General features: G+C 47.8%; 1 protein-coding gene across 1 annotated transcript in view; it reads right to left on the bottom strand.

Annotated features, from left to right (window-relative positions):
- Positions 1-10,337, bottom strand: part of ERICH6 (glutamate rich 6) — a 41,774-nt gene extending 31,437 nt beyond the window's left edge. Inside the window, exons 1-5 of the mRNA XM_074963773.1 lie at positions 10,133-10,337; positions 7,699-7,753; positions 6,836-6,921; positions 5,771-5,831; positions 4,812-4,918 (exon numbers count right to left, since the gene is read on the bottom strand). Of these exons, the coding sequence (XP_074819874.1) occupies positions 4,812-4,918; positions 5,771-5,831; positions 6,836-6,921; positions 7,699-7,753; positions 10,133-10,223 (400 nt within the window). The 5' untranslated portion in view covers positions 10,224-10,337. The remainder of the gene's footprint in view (positions 1-4,811; positions 4,919-5,770; positions 5,832-6,835; positions 6,922-7,698; positions 7,754-10,132) is intronic.
- Between the last annotated feature and the right edge of the window lie 16,214 nt (positions 10,338-26,551).

The following is a 26,551-nucleotide window of genomic DNA, read 5'->3' as shown; positions in this document are numbered from 1 at the left end:
AGTACATTAGAAGCAAAAGAAAGACAAAGGAAAGTGTAGGTCCTCTACTTAGCAGAGAAGGAGAGTTAATAACTGATGACATGAAGAAAGCTGAGGTATTTAATGCCTATTTTGCTTCAGTCTTCACTAAAAAGAGTAATGGTGATCAGCTACTCAACACAATTAATATTAACAACAAGGGGGAAGGAATTCAAAGCCGGGAAAGAACAGATTAAAGAATATTTAGATAAATTAGAGACAGTCAAGTCGGCAAGGCCTGATGAAATTCATGGGTACTTAATGAAGTAATCTCTGAACTGTTAGCAATTATCTTTGAGAACTCCTGGAGGATGGCTGAGGTCCCAGAAGACTGGAAAAGTGCAAACATAGTACCTAGCTTTGAAAAGAGGAACAAAGATGACCTTAGGAATTATAGACCAGTCAACCTAAATTTGATACCCGGAAAGATACTGGAACAAATTATTAAACAATCAATTTGTAAGCACCCGGAGGATAACAGGGTTATCAGGAATAGCCAACATGGATTCGTCAAGAACAAATCATGCCAAAGCAACCTAATTTCCTTTTCTGAGAGGGTTACTGGCACAGTGAATAGGAGGGAAGCAGCAGATATGACATATCTTGATTTTTAGTAAGGCTTTTGACCAGGCCCGCCAACAAGGGGGGCAAAGAGGGCAATTGCCCAGGGGCCCAGGCAATTTAAAAGGGCCCAGGGGCTCCTGGCTGCCGCCGCCGGCAACACAGCGGAGCTAAGGCAGGCTTCCTGCCTGCCCTCGCATCCATAGGCGCCGACTCCGTGGGTGCTGCGGGGATGGAGCACCCACAGGGAAAAATTAGTGGGTGCTCTGCACCCACCGTCAGCCAAGCTCCTCCCACTCCCACCCCCTCCTTCTCTCCTGAGCGCGACGTCCCCACTCCTTCCCCTCCCAGCGCTTCCCGCCTGCTGCCTAACAGCTGTTTGGCAGCGCTTAGGACTTTCCAGGAGGGAGCGGGAGGAGTGGGGATGTGGCATGCTTGGGGGAGGAGGTGGTAAAGAGGCGGGGCAGAGACAGGGACTTGGGGAAAGGGGGTGGAATTGGGGCAGGGCAAGGGTGGTGCAGGGGAAGGGCCAGGGGCGTGGCCGGGGCAGGGGGGGGGTTGAGCACCCACGGGGCAGAGGGGAAATCAACGCCTATGGTCGCTCCGCACTGCTCCCGGAAGCAGCCGGCACGACCCTGAGCCCCTGGGGGAAAAGGGGGTCTCCATGCGCTGCCCCCAACACTGACACCACACCTCCCACTGGCCGGGAACTGTGGCCAATGGGAGCTGCGGGGGCGGTGCATGCGGGCAGCGGTGTGCAGAGACCCCCTGGAGCCCCCGCCTGGGAGCCACTGCCAGAGGGATGTGCCTATAGCTTTCGGGAGCCACCTGAGGTAAGCGTAAATCCCCTGCCCCGCCCCCCTGCACCCCAACCCCCTGCCCCAGCCTAGAGTCCACACTCCCTCCCGCACCCAAACTTCCTCCCAGAGCTTGCACCTACACCCAAACTTCCTCCAAAAGCCCGCACCCCCTCCCGCACCCCAACTACCTCCCAGACCCTGCTACCCAACTCCCTCTCAGAGCCTGCACCCCTCACCCCTCTTGCACCCAAACTCCCTCCCAGAGCCTGCCCCCCCTGCACCCAAACTCCCTCCCAGAGCCTGCACCCCACCAGGGCCATCCCTAGCTATTTGGGTGCCCTACACAGCCCCAGGCCTCCGCGGGGAGGGGGGCACCTGCTCTCCCCCACCCAGAGTCTAGGCTGTGCTCAAGGCCTGCGGGGCCTGGGAGGCAGGAGCTGTGAGGGGGCACTTTGGGGGGCCCCACAGGCCCACAGTGGCTCAGGGGATTAGCGGGGGGCCAGGAGCAGCCCGCTCTGCTTCTCTCACCCTGGCCCCAGCTATGTCACTCGGAGAAGGGTGCTTGGGGGAAGGGGTCCCCCGTCTCCTCACACTCACCGGCAGCGGTGGGAAGTGGAGCAGCCCGGCCCCAGCCCGCATAGGCGCCAACTTTTCCCGGCACTGGTGGGTGCTCGAGCCTCATTAAATACCCCAGGCCCACCCCAACTCCACCCCTGCCCCACCCCATTCCAACCCCTTCCCCAAATCCCGGCCCCAGCCCCACCTCTTCCCCGAGAGTGCGGCGTTCACCCTCCTCCCCCCTCCCTCCCAGAGCTTGCTGTGCCAAACAGCTTTTTTGCGGCAGCAAGTGCTGGGAGTTAGGGGGAGAAGGAGTCGCGGTGCGCTCAGGGGAGGAAGCGAAGGTGAGCTGGGGTGGGGGTGCGGGGCAGGGAGCTGCTGGTGGGTGCAGAGCACCCACCAATTTTTCCCTGTGGGTGCTCCAGCCCCGGAGCACCCATGAAGTCGGCACCTATGCCAGGCCGCTTTACTCCACCAGCTCTGAGCCACGGTGCTCCGCTTTCTGCCGCTGGCGAGTGCGGGGGGCAGTCCTTTCCCCAACCTGACTGACACGGCTGGGACCGGGCTCCGCTTCCCGCCGCCAGTGAGTGCGGGGCCCGGTCCTTTCCCCACAATCACCAGCGGTGGGAAGCGGAGTGCCATGGCTGGGGGCCGGCGGAGTGGAGAAGGCTGGGGCTGGGCTGCTCCGCTTCCTGCCACTGCCGGTGAGCGTGGGGTCGCTGGGGGAAGAGCTGGAATGGGGGCGCGGTGGAGCAGGGGGGAAGGCTAACTGGTGGGGTGGAGGGAGTTGTCCGGGGCCCCACACTCCCCTAGGGATGGCCCTGCCCCTTGAAGTGCAGGGGGGCCGGCCCAAGGGGGGCCGGCCAAGGGATAGGGCTGGTTGCTGGAGCTGGTGCTGCCGCATATGCAGCACGCAGCTGCCTAGGGCACCATGAAATCTGGGGCAATTTGGTGCCCCAAATTTCATGGTGCCCTATGCAGCTGCATATTCTGCATAGGGACTTAGAGACGGCCCTGCATCCCCTCCCACCCACAGTCCCCTGCCCCAGCCTGGTGAAAGTGAGTGAGGATGTGGGAGAGCGAGCGACGGAGGGAGGGGGGAATGGAGTGAGCAGGTGGCAGGGCCTCGGAGAAGGGGTGGGACAGGGGCATAGTCTCAGGGAAGGGGCGGGGCAGGAGATGGGGCAAGGGTCTTTGGGTTTGCACAATTAGACAGTTGGCAACCCTACCAGGCAGGCATGTGGAAGTCCTGTCTGTGCTGGAAGAGCGCACCCAGCAGTGCAGCCGGCAGCTTACTGGGCACCAGCCAGCACAGGAGCAGCACCACCCAAGTGTCAGTTGGACCGTGTCCACGCAGATGTGGGGTTTGCTTGCGTGGGGGCCCATTGATTGTTCTGCCCTGGGGCCCGGAATTGCTGTCAGTGGGCCTGCTTTTGTCATAGTCCTACATGGCATTCTCATAAGAAAATTAGGGATATGCAGCCTAGGTGAAATTACTAAAAGGTAGGTGCACAACTCGTTGAAACACTGTACTCAAAGAGTAGTTATCAATGTGTCGCTTTCAAACTGAGAGTGCACAGGTCAGTCCTGGGTCTAGTACTAGTCAATATTTTCATTCATGACTTGGATACTGGAGCGGGGAGTGTGCTTATAAAACCTGTAGATGACATCAAACTAGGAGGGGTTGCAAGCACTCTGGACGATAGGATTAGAATTCAAAATTACTGTGACAAATCAGAGAATTGGTCTGAAATCAACAAGATGAAATTCAATAAAGACAAGTGCAAAGTACTACACTTACGAGGAAAAGAATCAAATGCACAGCTATAGAATGGGAAATAACTGGACAGAGGATAGTACTTCTGAAAAGGATCTGGGGGTTATAGTGGATAACAAATTGAGTATGAGTCTTCACTGTGATGCAGCTGCAAAAATATCATTCTGGGGTGTATTAACAGGAGTATGTAAGATATGGGAGGCAAGTGTCCCAGTCTACTTGGCACTCATGAGGCCTCAGCTGGAGCACTGTGTTCAATTCAAGGGCACCACACTTTAGGAAAGATGTGGACAAATTGGAGAGTCCAGAGGAGAGCAATCAAAATGATAAAAGGTTTAGAAAATGTTGACCTATGTAGAAAGGTTAAAAAACTGGTTATGTTTAGTCTTGAGAAAAGAAGACTGACAGGAGACCCGATAATAGTCTTCAAATATGTGAAGGGTTGCAATAAAGAGGATTATGATCAATTGTTCTCCATGTCCACTGAAGGTAGGAGAAGTAGTAATGGTCTTAATCTGTAGCAAGGGAGATTTAGGTTAGATATTAGGAAAAACTTTACCCTGATAGTTGGAGTTATGCTCTGGAATAGGCTTCTGGGGAAGTTGTGGAATGCCCATCATTGGAGGCTTTTAAAAACCGTTTGGACAACCACCTGTCAGGCATGGGCGGCGGGTATAATAGGCTAGGGAGGCTAAGTCTCCCCTAAGCCAAGCCCTGGCTCTGCCCATGCTCTGCCCTCCCCCTGCAGGTATCCAAGCCAGCAGAAACTCAGCTATGCAGTCAGCTGGAGGCCAGTGGGCTGGCACTGGGGGCAGTTTGGCCGTGGCTCCTCTGGCTGCAGGGGAGGGGGGGCACTTAGGGCTCTGGTAGACAGGGTGGGGTGGACACTCAGGGCTCCCACGGACATAAGGTAGTGGTGGGGCCTTGGGCAGAAGGGGCAGGGCTGTGTGGCTAGCCTCCCTGAAGGGGGAGCTCACGCGCCGCTAATGCTATCAGGGATGGTCTAAGTTTACTCGGTCCTGCCTCAGCGCAGGGGGCTGGACTCATTAACTTCTTGAGGTCCCTTCCAGTCCTACATTTATTTGATTCTACAATACCTATGTTGGGAGCTGGTTGCTGTGTGGCCCTCTTCTGGAGGCTGGTCTCGGATCTGGGTTCTGTGGCCCCATCAGACTTTCCTGCTGAACTCTTGTCTTGAGGCGATCTAAGCAGGTGAAAGGCAATATGATCAGACTTTAGGGTAAAGGCTTTTTACCCATAGTGCCTTACTAATAGCCATGGTTAAGTCAGATGGCTTGCCATCTCCCAAGGAATTTAGATTCCCTGTTGTTAAAGACAAAATGCTACACTTAGCTGGCTGTTTAATGGTTTAGATGAAATAAATGGGTACTCCTAATGTAGTTCCTACTGGATAGGTATCCATATTCTAACAGCCCCATAACTGTCCTCATTAATCAACAGGAACAGAACACACAGTAATAGGCTTATACTGTAGCAGGGAAAACTTAAGTTAAATATTAGAAAAAATCTTTCTCATATAAGGGCCTAATTCTGCAGTGTGATACATGTGCAGAACTTTCACTAAAGACAAGAAAAGTTGCACACAAGTTATCAGGGACAGAATTTCACCACTGTGAAGTTTCACAATGAAATATGTGAGTAAGGAAAGCTGTGGAATCATCATCACTGGGAATATTAATATGTAGGTACCCCTCCTGATGAATAACCAATTTTGCTGTGAAATTAGGGTGAGAGAAATCTACATGACTGATCATGGTTCTTTCCAATGAAATGATCATAATATAACGAAGGACCAACATCTGGAGAAGAGTGAAAGCAAAGAAGACAGTTAATTGTACTGATTGTATTGACTCCCTGGTTGTACAGTCCCCATGTCAGGAATGGTTACAGCGTGCCACAGCTCAGACAATAATACAAACAAATTAAGTTTTATGTTGAAGTAATAGTTCAGCTAGAGCCTCATCTAACTCTCGTTGAAATCAATGCAAATAATTCCACTGAGTTCAAATGGGAGTTGGAGTGGGTCCTTCCTTACCTGCTTAATGTATCTAATGATGTGGAAATTTCTCTTCTAATTTCTCCTAGTACTCTGGAACCTGTAGCATACAAAAATCACTAGTATTTACACTAGATTGTATCTGTAAACTAGTAATAAGCATAATTCTGACCTGCTATAGAAGACTAAAGAATGTGTATTCACATGAATGTAAATTAAAAACAAAACTTGTTTTTTACTGAATTAAATACAACCAACAGAGCAAATGCCCTGTTTTAAATGAGAATGATAAGTAAACTCCTTTTTCTGGCTTCAGAGAAGGGTGACCACCTTCCCTTCCCCACCTCAGCAGTGATTTTATGCTCCAGATTACTGAGGCAAAAATGCTCAAATTTGGGTGCCTATAGCCAGGGCCATCCATAGGGGGGTGCAGGGCCCGGGACAACCCCCACCCCTCCGGCCCAGGCCCTGCCCCCATTCCACCCCTTCCTCCAAGCCTCCACCTCTTCCCTCCCCTGCTCCCTGCCCCACTCCCCGTCCCTATTGCACCCCTTCCCCCAAGCCCCCGCCCCGCCTCTTTCTGGCTTCTGCCCCCTCCCCTGAGCGACACTGGGAGCTGGCGGGGCGGGCTGGGGCTGGGGCTGGGTTGCTTGCTGCTGCCGGCGCCAGGCCTCCCGCTAGTCCCCCAGAACCCCGCATCCCAAAATGTGGGGCCTCGCAAAGCACGGAGCCTGGGGTGGTTGCCCCAGTCCATCCTATGTCTATAGCTAGGCACCTAAATCTGTAGCTAGGTACCTAAATGAAGTTAATAGAGAATGTGTGTGCTCAGCACCTCTGGAAAATCAGGCTACATATTTAGGAGCATAAATATAGATTTAGGTGTCAAAGTTTAGGCATCTAAAACTGAAAATATTGCTCTGACCCTATACCCCATTTCTCAGTGCACCTCTCCTTCTTGCCCCAAGGTATTCACTTCCTTTTCCTACATGCTCCAGATCACTGCCTCCTCCCTTTTTGTGTGCACTGATTTTTCTCTTCCCTCTATATGCCCAAGGCATTATAACCCCAGTCTCTAGCAAGGATGGAATTACATCATAGTTGTACCTGGGCCTGGAGCTGGCTGTTCTGTGGCCCCACCCTGGAGGCTGCTCTCTGATTCCATCTCTGTGGAACTCCTGTTTTCAGATGAGCTAAGCAAGTTGAAAAGACAGTTTGTTCAGCTTACAGGGGAAAGACATCTCTGCAAAGCATTATTGTCTCACTAATGACCACTGTTTATAATAGATGGCCTTATCACTAAAGGAATTCCCTCTCCTTGCACAAAGAAAATGACACATTAGGAAGAACATTAGTGTACTCTGTCTTGTTCCTAGTAGACATATTCATACAGTCCCTCCTCCTTCACTGGCACCTCTGCTGATCGTCTCAGCAGAGGCTCAAGGACTGAATAAGCACAAAGACTGAAATAAGGCTAACCTAGAAAAAATGGATACAGCTAGGTTTATTCAATCTGGGAGTGGGGAACTGGAGGAGGAGGACAGTAACTAAAGATAAGGAGACAATCAATGAGGAAAGAACAAGTCATAACAGATGTAAAGTGCTATGCTAAGAAAGTTATACAGGCCATTTGGTAGGTGCAACCTAGATTACAAAATCATCTTGGCTACATTAGATGCTAGACATTTTCCTATCAAGGATGGTTTTGGGGAAAAACCTCAATATTGCCATGATGCAAGGAATGATGGACTAGATGACCCACTGGAGAGCTGCATAAACACCCAATGTTTCTAAGGTGATATAAGTAAGGACGGGTGGGGCATGAGGGAAGCCAGTGAAAGCAAAGAAGATTCCCAAGTAGAATATTGTGCTGAATATTGTATTGCTAGCTCTAAGACCACGTATGGCAACTGCATAACACTGCTCAGCCCAGAATAAAGCAAATCAAAGTTATATTTCCATTTGCTTACCTGCTTCGCCCCTCATAGGATGAAGATGAAGTTTCTTTTCTATTTTCCTTGGCATCTGTTGAATGCAAATATATACAGACTAGTTGGACTGCAAGATATGCAGCCGACCATGCAAGCATAACCCCCCAGTATGTGAGCTGGACTAGAGGAAAGGTAAAGAATTTTAAGGTAGGATATTAAGGCTGTGTATACAGCATCTCCCATTCTCTTTATTGTCCTCACAGCAGGGGAGGAGGGGAGAGAAAGGCTACTCCATGTGAAGGACTCGAAGGGATAAAGTTTTGCCAAGAAGCCAGGTTCTTATAACTCTTTGGCTTCAGCTATCAACGGCATGGCCCCAACATGTGCTTTCTCCCAATTCACTCTCCAGTCACTATGCTTTACTCTAGAGCTGCTCAGAACATTTCAACACAAGTGAAATTTCCAACCAGCTCCCACCCCAGATGATGTCGTAAGTGATAAAACAAATGAGGCGATGGCTAGAGCATCAGGGGCAGAAGTCTTGTGCCCCACGTCTGAACAGAAATTATTTTGACACATTCCGCCATTGCGGTGCAAAAAGCAAAACATTTATTTTTCTTCACCCTGGGCATCAACAGTATCACACAGCAGGACTGGTCAGGATAGATGATAATCTTGTTAATCTCAGCTGCCCCCACTCAGTTACAGAGTTAGGGTTTTCTTCTCTATGAAGAAATTTCAAATTACTTTGCAGGTAACAGGTTGGATCTGGACTGAGAGGTCTGCCTCTGTGGCGACAGAGTGATGTCTTGAGGGGACAAATACTGAGTGCTCTCTTCTTGAGTTTCAGATGATGTGGGTTTGCTTTGGGTCACAACCTGTATGCTCTTCTTGGCTGGGTGGAAGGCCTGTGGGAAGTATTGAGCTTGTTGGTTAAGACTGTCATTTTCCTACAAGGAGAGGAGTGCAGAGTGCCTGGAGTCCTTAAGGAGGCTCTTGCTAACCATTGACTTGTATCTCGTTTTTCTGTTTTGGGAGATCATTGAAAAGGAGGTGGCAGGGCAACTCTGGTACTTTCTGCGGTTCTCGTATTTCATTATCTTAGTCTATCATACTTTAGACCCTATCACAGACTGGACTGCCCTTTTAAGAGGAAACTGCTCCAGCCCACCTATGCCTCATTAACAGTCTCTTGATTGGGTGTGACAGAGGAACTGATCTCTATAAAGAGTTAGAGGAGTGAGGACTCTCTGATAGAGGTTGCAATGAGTTGGAGGCTTCTGCAGGATACTGTTGAGCAAGGGGAAGAGTTTGGGCCAGAAAGCCAGAGCAAGCTATAGAGAACCTGCATGGACAGACCTTCAAACTAGGGGAGCTGCTTCAGCTAGGCTGGGCTGGGTGTGGTCTGCTAACGTAGGGAAGATGCTGAGATACCAGAGGAGGTTTGAGACCATACTCAGGTAGGAGGGGCTGTGTCCAGCATAAGATATTTTTGTGTTTATTTTTATGCCAATAAAACTAGTCTCTAAGCTAGTCACTGAACAGAGAAAAGTCTTTCTGTAAATTATTGAGATAGTGTGACAGGCACCCTTGACCACAAGAGGGTGCTCAGGAGGCAGCTGATGTAACAGGCCCAAATACCTGTCTACATGCACTTGTTTCTGTGGCTGTCTTAGCAATGGATAAAGACTGAATATCCAGGGTGCTTTCTTAAAATCTCAAAGTCCTTGATGCTTGTGGTCCTGAGGTTTTGCTGGTACTGCTGTGGTTGCTAGTAGGGATCTTTGGGGAAAGTCCTAAAGGGTAGTTTTAGAAAATCGCTCTTCCAGCCAAAGGACTCTCTGTGAGCCAGGCTACTCTGAGTTTTTCTTGTAAATTTTTGCTGATACAGACTAACATGGCTACCCCTCTGAAACCTGTCTTTTGTAAATGTCACTGTCTCTATGGCCATTGGAAATGTTAATGAGGAGATATGGGCTGGCTGCAGTGTGCTGGTGGTACCCACTGTTCCATCCCCACCTAGCTGACCCAGCTGATGCAGCAGAAAGAATGAGCCAGGCTCTTTATGAGACACGGGTGTAAACAAAGGGAAGCTGGCTCGGGCTCAGTCTTACAAATGAGATGATGTTGGTAAAGGGGAGATGCAGCTAGAAAATGGGAAAGGCTGATCTCCCCTCTGCCTGTCCAACAAGGGACTCCACACTGCGTCAGGAGGGTTGTCAAGCGCAGAGGTTACTGGATCTAGAGTAGCTCGAGGAGCAGCTGTAGCTAAAGGCCTTTAAAAACCTGCTTCTGCTGGGAAGCCCCTCTTGGCCTGTGACCCCCTGCCCCAGAGCACAGCACAGCGCAGGGCCCAGCGCCCTAGTTCCGCTACGGCCACCTCCAGACACACAACCCGCCGGCAGTCCCCGCTGAGGAGTGTCACGCTGGGCCGCGCCATCCCCGTGACCCCGCTGCCCCGGGGGCCACGTACCAGTCCCTGTTCCCCGCGAGGCCGGCTGTTCTCCGGGCCCCGGCTCGGCGGACCCACTGCGCTCCCGCCCCGCGCTGCCCGCTCCCTCCATGGTGCGCTGCTGCCCGCGGGGCTGCGGCCCCTTGGCACGCGGGGAGCCCCTTTCCGGGTCCTTGTGACGCCGACTGCTGTGCGTTCTAATCGCTAGGGAGACGGCGTCGCGGGGCGGGGCGCTCAGAGCCCGCCCCGCACCGAGATTTAAAGGGGCCGGCTGCTCCCTGCCCCCTGGGGTCCAGACGCCCCTCCCCGCTGCGGAGCGGCCAGGCCGCTCCACGGCCGCGCGTGCCCGCAGGCCGGCTAGCGGGCACAGCCCCTGGGCTGGACGCACTTGCACCGTGTACAGGGGTCTGGCTTATTCTGGGGTGTGGCAGTGGAGGTGTTTGGTCGCGGGGCGGGGGGATGCTGCATCTCCTCCTTTGCTGTCCCAGGGGCGCGGGGTCGAGGCGATCTCGCGTCTGTGAAAGCGGTGGCAGGTCTCTAACCCAGCAGCCCTTGGCGGCAACCAGCTGCCTCGCTGCACCCGCCCCACCGGTGTTTCCGCCACAAGAACCAATAATGAAGTAGGTTTTAGGCCATTAAAGATCCCCTTGCATTTTCTGTAAGAGATCTCTGGACTGTTGGCACCTGTTTACCACCCTCGCCTTTCCGCTAGAAGTGGCGGCTTCTCAGTGGTGCTGGACAAGTCTATGTGACGTTTGTAAGTGCTTCGAAGTGTCCACCAGAGCCCGGATTTATAAAGCTTGTGGTCTTTGCAGTATGCCCAGCATTTTGGGGAGGGGTATGGATTAGTGTTCTGGAGGAGGGGAGGGGGCTGTTTGAAAAGTTACTTGAGGGTTTTCTCTGGCAGTTGGAGCCATGACTTCAATATTCATTTTGAAAATCTCCAAAGGTATGAAAAAAATCTAAATAGTCAATATTCTAGCCTCCTGAGATACAGGTGGGGATAGTTGTTTTAAGAGATCAGGTGGGAATTTAAAAACAGTTCAGTACAACACAATGTACTGTAATCTGTACTCAATCTAATGTGGCAGGTAAAATGGAGCAGAGATAATTTCACTTCAGTTTACACTAACTCAGCTTCTTAATAGCTTTGGTTTTGTCAAATTTGAAAATAAAAAACTACAGGAATTCTAGTCTGCAATAGGATGTCACGCTATAGGTGGTGGCTAGGGGGAGATGTTGAATAATCTTTGTCATACTGTTTTGTCAAACCTCTAGGACTAAATTCATCCTTGGTGTAACTCCACAGAAGTCAATAGAATTGTGTGTGTGAATGCTGTAATACAGAACTCTGCTCTGGCTGGCATTGTTGGGTAATGCTGTTAAGTTTCCTTGGGTGTGGACAACAGTGTAAAAAGAAAAGGAGTACTTGTGGCACCTTAGAGACTAACAAATTTATTTGAGCATAAGCTTTCGTGAGCTACAGCTCACTTCAGCGGATGTATATTGGTTAGTCTCTAAGGTGCCACAAGTACTCCTTTTCTTTTTGCGAATACAGACTAACACGGCTGTTACTCTGACAACAGTGTAGTTTGCACTGCTCTTTTGCACTCCCTTGCAGTCTCTGAGAAGGCTGCCTAATTGTTAGTCTCGAGGTGGGTGGCAAATTCTGAAGGAGGGGGAGATGCCATACTGATTGAGGGGAGCCGGAAAACAGTCTCAAAAGGAGTGCATTACAGTCTTACAGCTAGAGCTGGTTGAATAATGAAACTTGTCTCAAATGTTCCTGTGAAATTTTTAGGTTGGGAAAATAGGGGCAACATTTTCACAAGTTTTCAACCAGCTCTAGTTACAACTCTTAGAGGAAGGATGTTCCAATGTTTAAAACACTAGCCAGGGTTATGGGAGACCCCAGTTCAATTCCCCGCTCTGCCATACACTTTTTGTTTGTCCCTGGAAAAGTCACTTAGACCCAGATTTTTAAATGTATTTAGGCATGCAAGGCTACATCTCCACAGCCCATGATAGCAAGTCTCAGAACCTGGGTCGACAAACTCAGTTTTGCATTAACAGGCTAAAAATAGCTGTGTAGATGGTGAGAGTCAGGCTGGAGCTTGGGCTCTGAAGCCCTGTCTCTAGGCTTCAGAGCCTCAGCCTGAACCTGTACATACCTGTTTGTAGCACGATAACATGAGTTTGAATCTGTTGGTCCTGGGGTCTAAACATACACTCTGTCAGTTAGGCATTGCAATGCAGACTGGAGCAGTGCCTAAATGCCTCTAAAAATCAGTGTCTTTTAGTGCCTCAGTTCTTCTGTAAAATGGGGCTAATAACATTTCCCTTACAGGGGTATTTGAGGATAAATACAATAAAGACTGTGAGACCACAGAGACTATGGTGATAGGGCCCTATAAGTACATGAGAGAACTCCTTTCATAGAAAGGCTAACATTCTCTGTTTCTACCCATGTGATGGGTTGGATCACTGAAACCCCTTTGGGACTGCCATCTGATGTGCTTAGACTACCTCTGAGCCCCTTTTCCCTGCCAGCTTGGGACTTCAGTACCTAGCCTTGTTTAAGCCAGACAGGCTTGCCTGCTGCAAACACAGGTCCAAGTCTGAACCGCATCCTCCACAAGCTGCAGGCTTAACTGAAAACAGTTTAAGAAGTGCTCCTGCTCCAGTATTCAGATACCCAGCTCCCAATGGTGTCCAAACCCCAAATAAATCTGTTTGACCCTGTATAAAGCTTATGCAGGGTAAACTCATAAATTGGTCGCCCTCTATAACACTGATAGAGAGAGATGCACAGCTGTTTGCCCACCCCCTGAGTTATTAACACTTACTCTGGATTAATTAATAAGTAAAAATTGATTTTAATAAATGCAAAGAGTAGGATATAAGTGGTTCCAAGTAATGACAGACAGAACAAAGAGAATTACCAAGCAAAATAAAATAAAACATGCAAGTCTAAGCTTAATACAGTAAGAAAGTGATTACAGATGAAATCTCACCCTCAGATGTTCTAATAAGCTTCTTTGACAGACTAGAGTCCTTTCTAGTCTGGGCCCAATCCTTTCCCCGGTACAGTCCTTGTTCCAGTTCAGGTGGTAGCTAGGGGATTTCTCAGGACTGGAGCCCCCTTTGTTCTGTTCCACCCCCTTATATAGCTTTTGCACAAGGTGGGAATTCTTTGTCCCTCTCTGGGTTCCCACCCCTCCTTCTAAATGGAAAAGCACCAGGTTAAAGATGGATTTTAGTTCAGGTGACATGATCACATGTCACTGTAAGACTTCATTACCTACTTGCCAGCACACACGTATAGAGGAAGACTTAGAAGTAAACAGAGCCATTTACAACCAATTGTCCTTGTTAAGGGGAGCCATCAAGATTCCAAGCCACCATTAATCACCCACACTTTGCATAATTACAGTAGGACCTCAGAGTTATATTTCATATTTCTAGTTTCAGATAAAAGGATGATACATTTATACAAACAGGATGACCACACTCAGATTTTAAACTTTGTAATGATACCTTACAAGAGACCTTTTGCATGAAGCATATTCCAGTGACACTATATTCAAACTCATTAGCACATTTTCATAACATCATATGGAGTGCACCATCACATCCCACACTAAGCATACTATAACTGGGACTGACTGTGTGAACTTGAACTCTTGAAATTTCTGTCTCTCTTTCTTATACATGCATACACTCACAAATCTTATATATTAAAGAATAGATTGGAAAGAGAAGTAAATTACATTTATTGTATCTATAAGTACATTTTGCTTGCTTAGTCCTCTGTATGTACAGGGAGCACTTAGACACCAAACAGTTTATCTGTGGCACTGCCTCTGAGTGTTGGTGCATGTGATTACCTAACAGTCTTCTTCCAGACTGATGGAGAACAGTCATACGGTGGACTCTTCAGTATTATTAGGAACATTCATACGTGTTACATATAACATGTTTCTCATTTATCTTATCTTTTTATCCCAGCCCCTCTTTTTTAACATATAGCTAAGTCTCTTATCTGGTTAAATATGGACATTAGCTATTGTGGCAAGGCACCTTCTCAGTCTCGCTAGCCTGCACTGTTTTTAGCCTTGGTGAGATGGGTTTGGGGAAAAACAGTCCCATTTGGCTGCACAGGGGCAGTCCGTCCTTCTCTCAGCCAGTGTTTTGGGCTTGTTTTTCTCCCTTATGGAAGGGAATACAGCATCCTATCTTGCTACTCACCTACTGGTAACTTGACTCCTTTCCCCTTGCCCCTAGGGGAGGGTTTAAAAAGGTCTCAGGCAGCCCTTAGTTGGAATCAGATGATCCTAACTGACCTCAGGTAACTCCCTCTCAGCTGAACTTGATTGACCTGTAGTCACCCCTCCCCAGTTTGATAGGGAGGAGGGCCTTTTAACCACCTGGGACTGTTTTCTACAATCCCGCCCCCCCCCCCCCATGGCCATTTGTCTGAGTTTATCACACAATGGATATCAATGTTAATTTAAAATATCCTAGCAGGATCAGCTTTAATTTTTTTTTAATTTAGCTTTTTTTTGGATTAGGAAGGTGATATTTTGTTTGTCTGGTTGGTGTCCTTTTGAGGTTTAAAGTGTAAATCTATATTAAGTCATTTTAAAGAAGTAACCTCTTCCCCCTACTAAACAATACTGGATGTTATACCTCAGAACTCTTTTGCCAATCTGTGTAGTATGGGTGGGTCACAATGGTAATGTGTTTGTTATGTCCTAAGTTGTTTGTATGCACTGGGCTGCATTGTCTTGCAACCCTGAAAAATGGTGGTGGTGTTATGATGTACTATGGCAACGATAGCAAGTACCATTGGAATGCATCTCCAGTAGTTTCTCTGCAGTTTATGGAGACTAAGGCTTACTCTACGCTGGAAAAGATTTGCTGGTGTAGCTAATATAGATCGTTTCTACCCGCAGAAATGTCCTTTTTTATTGTATAGCTTATACCAGTTCCCTAAACAAAATAAGTGATAGTGGCAAAAGCACCTTTTTTGGCTGGTATAACTGCATCTGCACTATCAACAAAAGCTTCATAAAAACCCCAACCTCCCACCCCCGCAACACCCCGTTAACTGACGCTATCATATTGGCAAGTTTCTAGTGTAGATCTATCCTATGAAATGTTTTATGTGCAAATTTCATGGGCCTCCACATAACTCAGCATGTGTATATAAATCTATATCTATATCTATCTATCATGTGGAAAAAGATAATGTACTCAATGCTTTTTTTTGCCTCTGTCTTCACGAACAAGGTCAGCTCCCAGACTGCTACACTAGGCAGCACAGCATGGGGAGGAGGTGACCAGCCCTCTGTGGAGAAAGAAGTGGTTCGGGACTATTTAGAAAAGCTGGACGAGCACAGGTCCATGGGGCCAGATGCGCTGCATCCGAGAGTGCTAAAGGAGTTGGCGGATGTGATTGCAGAGCCATTGGCCATTATCTTTGAAAACTCATGGCAATCGGGGGAGGTCCCGGACGACTGGAAAAAGGCTAATGTAGTGCCCATCTTTAAAAAAGGGAAGAAGGAGGATCCTGGGAACTACAGGCCAGTTAGTCTCACCTCAGTCCCTGGAAAAATCATGGAGCAGGTCCTCAAGGAATCGATTCTGAAGCACTTAGAGGAGAGGAAAGTGATCAGGAACAGTCAGCATGGATTCACCAAGGGCAAGTCATGCCTGACTAATCTAATTGCCTTCTATGACGAGATAACTGGCTCTGTGGATGAGGGGAAAGCAGTGGACATGTTGTTCCTTGACTTTAGCAAAGCTTTTGACACGGTCTCCCACAGTATTCTTGCCAGTAAGTTAAAGAAGTATGGGCTTGATGAATGGATGATAAGGTGGATAGAAAGCTGGCTAGATTGTCGGGCTCAACAGGTAGTGATCAATGGCTCCATGTCTAGTTGACAGCCGGTATCAAGTGGAGTGCCCCAAGGGTCGGTCCTGGGGCCGGTTTTGTTCAATATCTTCATAAATGGTGGATGGTGTGAGGATAGTGTGAATTGCACCCTCAGGAAGTTTGCAGATGACACTAAACTGGGAGGAGAGGTAGATATGCTGGAGGGTAGGGATAGGATACAGAGGGACCTAGACAAATTAGAGGATTGGGCCAAAAGAAATCTGATGAGGTTCAACAAGGACAAGGGCAGAGTCCTGCACTTAGGACGGAAGAATCCCATGCACCGCTACAGACTAGGGACCGAATGGCTAGGCAGCAGTTCTGCAGAAAAGGACCTAGGGGTTACAGTGGACGAGAAGCTGGATATGAGTCAACAGTGTGCCGTTGTTGCCAAGAAGGCCAATGGCATTTTGGGATGTATAAGTAGGGGTATTGCCAGAAGATCGAGGGACGTGATCGTTCCCCTCTATTCGACATTGGTGAGGCCTCATCTGGAGTACTGTGTCCAGTTTTGGGTCCCACACTACAAGAAGGATGTGGAAAAATTGTAAAACGTCCAGCGGAGGGCAACAAAAATGATTAGGGGACGGGAACACATGAGTTATGAGGAGAGGCTGAGGGAACTGGGATTGTTTAGTCTGCGGAAGAGAAGAATGAGGGGGGATTTGATAGCTGCTTTCAACTACCTCAAAGGGGGTTCCAAAGAGGATGGCTCTAGACTGTTCTCAGTGGTAGCAGATGACAGAACGAGGAGTAATGGTCTCAAGTTGCAGTGGGGGAGGTTTAGATTGGATATTAGGAAAAACTTTTTCACTAGGAAGGTGGTGAAACACTGGAATGCGTTACCTAGGGAGGTGGTGGAATCTCCTTCCTTAGAAGTTTTTAAGGTCAGGCTTGACAAAGGCCTGGCTGGGATGATTTAGTTGGGGATTGGTCCTGCTTTGAGCAGGGGGTTGGACTAGATGACCTCCTGAGGTCCCTTCCAACCCTGATATTCTATGATTCTATGTTTACCAAGGGCTGTTGCTGCCACTGCAAAAAATGTCCAGGATATATCTCATTAACATTTCTCCATCACAGTCAAGCCTGGCCTAGGAATTGATTACACAATATTACTGGGGCAGAGCTTTCCTTTGAAATCCATGTGTGATCACTCTGCTTGCTCTGTAGCAAGCTTTATTAAATGACAAACACTTTAATCATATCTGTGCACCAGTTTTCATTTAAAAGCATTTAGCTTCTGCTGGAAAATGATTGTACAGCCCTAGCTGACAAATGAATGAGAATTTAAACACCGGCACACAGTATTCCTCTACATTAGCTCATTGCCATAAGGGAGCAACTTCAATTACCTCCAGTCAATGGAGCTGTGCTATGTTGGGGTTACCTCATTACCTTTATTAGTATGGCAACCTAACCAAATGATGTCAAAGTTAATCCAGCAAGTATGTGTTTGAGTTGGCTGGACACAAGTAGAAAAGTTTATGCTGGTGAATTCCTTACAGGGAATATCAGAAGGCTAGATTTAATGACCTGTTGTCCCCCTGAGTTTCCAGTGCTCCAGTATCCTTCCTGTTACTCTCGTAACAGCAGAGGGGGTGCAACTCCACCCCAGTCAGCTCCTCCTCTGCAAGCTACTCTCTTCCCTTGGTCAGCTGTACTTTCTCTTGGCCAGCACGCTCCTCAGTCCCCTGCTCATTTCCTGCCTGCTGCTTTCTCATAAGCTTGGCAACCTGCTGCCTCCACTTGCCCCAGTTCGCCACACTTTCTCCTGCTCTTCAATTTCCGCACTTTCTCTGGCTCCCTCTGTTGCTTACGAACCCTCAGCACAGTGCCACTATGTATCTGACCACCACCAGCCCTTTGCCCAGTGAAGCTGTCGGTAATTCCCCATCACTACCAGGGTCAGAATAAGACATCAGAACTATAGGCTCATGTGTAGGGCACCAGCTCCAGGAATCAGATGATCACATGAGAATCTTAGCTTTCATTTTGAAAAATGAGTAAGCCCTCTAGCCCTCATGGGTTGTGAAGAAAAGCTTGAAAAGGTGACCCAAATGTAACTGATGCATGGTTCTAGATAGCATGAAACAACAGCACAGAGAGATATGAACAGGGCCATCCTCTGGGATGTTAACTCCATGACCCACTGCAGCAGGAGGTCCCACCAACAGCACCCCAGCCTAGGACTTTGTGCAGCAGGACAGCCTACCCCTGCAGATACTTACACGATAGGTGCTGGGGTATTTGGAAGCTGCTCTCCTGTTACCCCATTTCTCCAAGGGAGAGAGGAGGCCCCATCATGCTCTCTCTGCCTTTCTGGGAGGTTGTGGGCATTCCAAGTCGGGGTGGAGCCATGAGAGCATTTCTTGGTGTGAAAGACCCTTCTGGATTGCCTTAGTCTGGCCCTGACCACCACCCCAGGCTTTTCCAAATAAACACTGAGGAATGAAGTGTTCAGTCTCCTACAGCATTCCAGAGAATATGTTTGGAGGGGGCAGTTCATAACCTATCTTATTACAGATTTTACTTCCGAAAAATCACAAGTGGGAAACCAAATATTAGTAAGGGAGAACCATTCCAAGAACAGACACTTTGGGTTCACAACTTGCACTGAGGAAAGTGTTTGGAACCCATCTGTAGGCCTGGCTGTTTTCCTCATCTGCTCAGATAGTTTAAATTCCAGTCCACGTGTCATTGCTGAGGAAGTTGCAAAATTCCTTGCCCAAGTAGTAGGTTGCACTCAGTTGTCATTAAAGGAGCAACTTCCATGATATGATCAAAAGGTAATGTATGTCCATTGGCACCTCAGTGTAAGTGTCCCCACAGAGATGTAGAAACACCATCCTGGGAACTGACTAAGAAGGACAGGTGCAATCCAGAAGGACCACTTGCTTGGACATTCTGTGTGACTGTGAATGAGGTAGCTTCTGGAATGTTGAGTAGCTATTCTTGGTACCTGTCTCACCTTTTAGAGGGGACTTGAAACAACCCTAGGTGATTTAGGAAATGGGTGTTTGTACCTGGGCAATGATGCTTAAGCAACTACAAAGAGACTACCCAAGAACAGGCACACAGGAGTAAAATAATACATTAAAAGAGGGGGAAATGGCTGACAGCAGCAGCTGCTTTGGAATCATTAGTGGCAGTGCACAGTTGCTATTCAATCTCTGCTATTTGTATCGTGTGAAAAATTCGGAACAGTGTTAAGTGCATGAGCAGTGTTGTCAGATTATGTAAGTGTATCCACATTTTCCTGTTTTAAAATCACACTGCTTATCAAATCAGATAAATGACTTGCTAAGGACTCACTTGTCATATTCTAGAAGGGTTGGTGTAAGCAGGCATTTCTCAGTCATTTTCCCCTCCCGCTTTCCCTCCCCTCATGTGAGGTCTGAATTTGGATTGTGAGTACAGAGTTGGCAGTGAGTATGATTTGATGGGAGGCACCAGGAGACTGAAGTGCTGTGAAAAGTAACTCTGCATAAAGCCTTCCCCCAGAGCCACGGTGGAAGACAAGTGAAGAAAATTCATACAATCCAGACCATCAAAACTAAAAAAATTCTTGACTTAATTAAAATAAGTATATTTAAGTATAGTGATCAAAGATCCTGTCTAGTAATTCGGGCCCATAAAGCCCACTTTTGTAAATACAGCAAAAACAACTAATATCCCTAAAAGCTAGTTTCAGGCCTATGCACAGCTTCACAGACCATACGTGCGATGCTGGTGCACCGTCAGAGATAAATTGGATCCCTATTCCTTTCTGCTTATGTAAGTGGCTTGAGGCAGGTTCTGCACTTTGTTTGCTGCACTTAGTACAGTGGGGGCCCTTGATCCTGGCTAAAGGCTCTTGATACTATTGTAACACAAACAACAAATAACAATTAGAAATATGGGGCAGGGGAAGGTTTATTACTAAATAAAAAAGGATTTTCTTCTGAGAGGCCAAAAAACCTTAAAACAAATCTCAACTCCTTGTCCCCCACAACCCAGCACCATTTAATGGTTGGACTCTGAGTAACCAAGACAAAGAAATTCAGTCTTCCCTTGAGGGCCTGACTTGCAATTAGCTCAGCTAAACCAATTTAAAAACCAGTTAGGGGCATAGGCTGAGATTTTTTTGAAGTCCCCTAGGATGCCTACTTCCCATGAATTTCAATAGGAGATTTGGACATCGAATTCCCATGAGGTTCTGAAAATCTGTTAATGTAGACCCTGTTTTAGGGGTGGGGCGGTTTAAGGCAGCATCACGTTTTTACTGAACCTAGTGGTCTCAAAGCCAATTCAGTATAAAAAGCTCTACACACCAATTTGAACCAGCTTTGAGATCTGGGTAGTTGAATCAAGTGGGTTTTTTTATTCAGTTTTTTTTATTGATTTGTCATAATGAAAAAGACAATGAAAAAACACAAAACTGTAAATAACCTACAGCTTGTCTATGTTTCCAAATACCACATGCTTCACAGGGTTGCTAATAGAATTACAAAAGTTTGGTCTAGCAGCTTTGACAAGTTGTAAGACAACACTGCACAGACATGTTAGGGTGGGGGTAATAGCAATAAAATAGGCATACATGAATAAGGAGGGGAAAAGAGGCAGGGTTAGGTGGAATGTAGGTCTAGTATTCTTTGAGCAATCTCTTCTTTTTTATCCAAATGTATCTAGAACTAGTTTTAAACCACTTAGAAAATGTCCCCAAAGTAGGCAGGCCCTAAGTGACATCTAAGGCCTGGTCTACACTACGGGGTTAGGTTGAATTTAGCTGCGTTAGGTCGAATTAAAAATGACTGCGTCCACACAACCAAACCCCTTCCGTCGACCTAAAGGGCTCTTAAAATCAACTTCTGTACTCCTCTCCGACGAGGGGAGTAGTGCTAAAATCGACCTTGCTGGGTCGAATTTGGGGTAGTGTGGACGCAAATCAACGGTATTGGCCTCCAGGAGCTATCCCAGAGTGCTCCATTGTGACTGCTCTGGACAGCACTTTGAACTCCGATGCACTCGCCAGGTACACAGGAAAAGCCCTGGGAACTTTTGAATTTCATTTCCTGTTTCGTCAGCGTGGTGAGCTCAGCAGCACTCAGCAGCACAGGTGGCCATGCAGTCCCCCCAGAATCGTAGAGCGTAGAATGTTTCTACGCTCCCCCTATCATCTCTGTCCCTGAGGTTATCGCAGATTAGAAGGCGAAAAAAATGCACTCGCAATTACATGTTTTCTGAGCTCATGCAGTCCTCCAGCACTGATAGGGCACAGCTTAATGCATGGAGGCATTCCATGGCAGAGGCCAGGAAAGAATTAAGTGAGCACAAAGAGCGGAGGCAGGATGCGATGCTGAGGCTAATGGGGGAGCAAATGGACATGATGAAGCATCTGTTGGAGCTGCAGGAAAGCCAACAAGAGCACAGACCACCGGCTGCATCCACTGCCTACCCTCCTCCCTATGTTCCATAGCCTCCTCACCCAGATGCCCAAGAACGTGGGGGGTGGGAGGAGGCTCCGGGCACCCAGCCACTCCACTCCAGAGGATGGTCCAAGCAACAGAAGGCTGCCATTCAAACAGTTTGATTTTTAGTGTGGCTACAGTAAGAAATGTGGCCTTTTCTTTCCCACTTCCCCCACCCCACCTGGGCTACCTTGTCTGTTATCTCATTTTTTAAAAATTAATAAAGAAAGAATGCATTGTTTCAAAACAATAGTTGCTTTATTTCGAAGGGGGGAGGGTGGTTGGCTTACAGGGAATTAAAATCAACAAAGGGGGTGGGTTTGTGCTCTTCTAATAGCCCTGGCTGCTGGTGTCTGGCTGCTCAAAATTGGACACCAGGTGATTTGCCTCAACCTCCCACCCCGCCATAAACGTCTCCCCCTTACTCTCACAGATATTATGGCGCACACATCAAGCAGCAATAACAATGAGAATGTTGGTTGTGCTGAGGTCTGACGTAGTCAGCAAACAGCACCAGCGAGCTTTTAAATGTCCAAAGACACATTCTACTACCGTTCTGCACTTGCTCAGCCTATAGTTGAACTGCTCTTTACTACTGTCCAGGCTTCATGAGCCATGGGAGCAAGGAGTAGGCTGGGGTAGGTGCGACTGCGCGGTGCTGCCGGCTGGGAGAGCAGCCTGAGGCCGAAGCCTCCAGCTCACATGATATTCCAGGCGGGACTGAATTTCCATGAGATGAAACTTAAAGAATAGAATGACCTGGAGTCTCTGGCTCCCATTCGGTGCTCTAAGAGGAGAATAGCCATGTCTGACCAGGCGCCCCGATCAACCTCACTGAGGTCTGCCAGGAGCACCCAGGAGATGTACGATGGCTATCAGTCCTACTACACCATCTGCCGTGAAGGCAAGGAGCTGCTGCTGTGTAGCAATGCAGTACCACGTCTGCCAGCAGCACCCAGGAGACGTAGGGTGATGGTGAGCTGAGCGGGCTCCATGCTTGCCATGGTATGGTGTCTGCATGGGTAACCCAGGAAAAAAGGCATGAAACGATTGTCTGCCATTGCTTTCACGGAGGGAGGGAGGGGCACCTGACGACATGTACCCAAAACCACCCGCGACAATGTTTTTGCCCCATCAGGGATTGGAAGCTTAACCCAGAATTCCAATGGGCAGCGGCGACTGCGGGAACTGTGGGATAGCTACCCACAGTGCACCGCTCTGTAAGTCGATGCTAGCCACGGTAATGAGGACGCACTTTGCCGACTTAATGCGCTTAGTGTGGTCATACGCAATCGACTGTATAAAACCAGTTTCTAAAAATTTACTTCTATAAAATCGACCTAATTTCATAGTGTAGACATACCCTAAATATTGCTTCAATTGGAGAGTGCTAAGTGGTATAAGTTTAAACCAATACCCATACACAAAATTGTGCTTATTTAGAGTTAAGGTTTTTAGTTCTTTGCTTTTTACATTAGGTATGATGTCCAAGAAGTTACATCATTTAAAACTCCATCTGCACTCCATTCATTTGTTCTCTTTCTAAACCTCCACCACACCTCCCTTGCAACCACAGCCCACCCTCATCATAAACAGACCTGCAGTCTTAACTCTGACCATATGTATTGGTTAGACGTTACTGTGTTCTGTACAGCGACGTGTAGTGTCAGATTGCAAACAGCAGTTGCCAGTGCTTTTCCTGTAATGTTTAGGAAAACTTATGTGAATGGGTATCTATGTATGTTGTAAATTTGGTAGATGTAGAAATTACAGGTTCTGGGGTACACATTGGTAATTATCATTGGGATTAAGACTATTTTATTGATTCAAGATGAAGGAACTGTGATATAGGGTAGGGGAGACCTGATTGGGAGGGAGGGATGAGGTAGTATGGAGGAATATGAGGAAAATCGGTGGGAGCTTGGCAGCTGTTCTAGCAATCTGGAAATGGCACACATTTATGGGAGGGAATTATGGATTACAAGGGGCGTTTGTGCTAGCAGAGGGGAGGTAAATTTCTGATGTGTACATGCAAAAGTAACACTTACCCCATTTGGGAGCCCAAAGTTCCATAAATAAAGTCACTAATGCAGAGTTTACTTTGATAACTTATTGGCATTAAGACAACCTTAAAGGTAAAATAGAATCAAACCTGCAAGAGATTTTCCCCTAGAGAGAGTCACAACCTAGAAAACCACTGCTCATTTAGAGCTCCTTCCTTGGAAGCAATGGTTACAGTAGTGAAGTCGTAACAATTACCAGCAATTACTTTTTATTGAGCCTCATTAGGGATGCCTTCATGGCTTTAGGGTCATTATTTTGATCAATTTGATAATAATTATTGAATCACTGCAATGTCCTAAATTCACTACTGTATTATCAATATGCAGTCTGCTAATGATGCCAAATTCCATGTTCAGCTTCAATATATATGTAACATGCATTTCCTCACAAAATAATCAGAGTCTCCTGGATATGGTAAAAATGGCCACCAACTATGCTGAAAATACACTTAGAAGACCAGCTGCAATGCTTTAAAAAAAACTATTCATGAACTCTTCACTAACAGAATACAACACAGAGAAGAGTTGAGGATTAGAGGTTTGTACAGTACGATGAGGTTCACTGCAACAGTCGTCAATTAGCTCGACTTACTCCACTTGAACCAGCCTCACTGGAGTGAGTGATTGTACTGCAAAACAACACTTGGCCTACACAGAGTGACTGGGTTAGCAGCTGTTCCATTCCCATTGCATTACTATTTAGTGTCAGAGCACTTGAGTTTCAATCTCCCCTCTTCCACAGGCCAGCTAGCTGGATCTTAAATCTCTTGAACTAGAATGTGTGTGTGGATGGGAAATGGGTTGCTACAAAACTTGATTTATAGCTCAAGCTAACAATGAAGGGAAGACAAGCCCATATACATGCTAAATATTAGACACATTATATATGTTGGCTTGTTACAAATAAAAACACCATATGAAAAGTTTTACGTGAATTTAACTGTTATTCACCCTCTAAGACAGAGGTGGGCAAACTATGGCCCGCGGGACCGTCCTGCCCGGCCCCTGAGCTCCTCCCCCGCTGTTCCCCCGCAGCCAAGCCGCTGTGAGGGCAGCTCTCTGGGCGGCGGGGCTGCGTGCTCGCGTGCTCATGCAGGGCAGAGCGGCAGCATGTCTGGCTCTGGCTGGGCAGCGCAGCAGCCAGATATGCTGCTCTGAGCGGCATGGTAAGGGGGCCGGGAGGTTGGGTATGGGGCAGGGAGTCCCGGGGGCAGTCAGTGGACAGAGGGCGGTTGGATGGGGTAGAGGTTCGGTTGGGGGGGGGGCAGTCAGGGGACGGGGAACAGGGGGCGGTTGGATAGGGCAGAGGTTCTGGGGGGGGCAGTCAGGGGACAGGGAGCGGGGGGTTAGATAGGGGGTGGGATCCCAGGGGGCAGGGGATCCCGGGAGGGGGTGGCCAGGGGACAAGGAGCAGGGGGGGTTGGATGGGTTGGGGGTTCTGAGGGGGGCAGTTAAAGGGCAGGAAGTTGGAGGGGTCGGATGGGTTGGGAGTTCTGAGGGGGGCAGTTAAGGGGCAGGAAGTTGGAGGGGTCGGATAGGGGGCGGGGGCCAGGCTATTTGGGGAACCACAGCCTTCCCTACCTGGCCCTCCATACAGTTTCGCACCCCAATGTGGCCCTCGGGCCAAAAAGTTTGCCCACCCCGCTCTAAGAGATGAATTCATGACAGTGTGGATCTGACTGATTACAGAAGTCTAACATCTCTTTATCTATTGTTTTAGGTGACTGCGATAGGATCAGCTCTGACAGGAGATACCAAAGAACCTGAATTCAGAACCTGGCAAGTAAGTGAATGAAAACTACTTTTAAAATTATATAGTTTTGAAATGTAAGTTTCTTAGAAATTTAAGACTGCTTAAATCAGGGGTGGCCAACCTGTGGCTCTGGAGCCACATGCGGCTCTTCAGAAGCTAATATGCGGCTCCTTGTATAGGCACCGACTGTGGGCTGGAGCTACAGGTGCCAATCTTCCAATGTTCCAGGGGGTGCTCACTGCTCAACCCCTGGCTCTACCACAAACCCTGCCCCCACTCCACCCCTTTCTACCCCCTCCTCTGAGCCTGCCTTCTCCTTCTCCCCCGCCCCCAGAGTCTCCCACATGCCACAAAATAGCTGATTGGGAGGTGCGGGGAGAGAGGGGGAGGTGCTGACTGGTGGGGCTGCTGGTGGGTGGGAGGCGCTGCTCCTTCTCAGGCTCAGGTTGGCCACGCCTGGTTTAAATATCAATTTATAAAAGTTAGCCATTATTTGTTTTTAGGCAGCACCTTTCATATGATTATCAATTGCTTTACAAACACTACTTAAGCCCCATAACAAAAAGACGCAAGCATTATTCCTATTTAAAGATGGGGAAACTGAGGCACAGGGAGACTAAATGACTTGCCTGCGTGCACACAGCATGACCATGGCACAGCCAAGAATGGACCGTAGAATTCTGGCTCCCTGTTTACTGCTTTAGCCTCTACACGTTTGTAGTGGGAAGCCAATCCCTACAAGTCTTTTCAACTCATTTTGTTTTTAAAATGGAAATAATTCCATTTCAGGGGGAGTTGCCAGCAGGATAAGGGTTAAACTAAAAAAAAAAGAAAAAAAAAAAAAAAGCTTCATAAGCAAATAAATACTCTGTTACCAGTATTATCTTCTGCGGCTGGAATTAACTAACTCTTTAAGAATATGCCATAGCGGAGCAGCAAGTATGATCAGTTTTGTTGGTCTGTAAAGTATTTCTCTGTCAGTTGTCAAAATGCTGGACAGATAAGAAGTATGATCAGAGACGTCCGAAGATGTGGTTCTAGGACTTGTTTCCAATTCCATACTCCATAGCTTCTCTTCTTATTGGTCACTTCTTTAATAAAAAGTTCACTTGGCTTCCGTGGGGTTATCTAATATACTCCAGAACAGGACATGACCTTGCACCTGTGCTACTTTCTTTTTCCTTGACGCACTACTGCATGGCTAGCGTGTTCTTTTTGTAACCCTGAGCTATAGCCATC

Source organism: Natator depressus, chromosome 9 (genome assembly GCF_965152275.1).
Source record: "Natator depressus isolate rNatDep1 chromosome 9, rNatDep2.hap1, whole genome shotgun sequence".
Lineage (NCBI taxonomy): Eukaryota > Metazoa > Chordata > Testudines > Cheloniidae > Natator > Natator depressus.
This window is presented reverse-complemented; position numbering and strand designations above follow the sequence as displayed.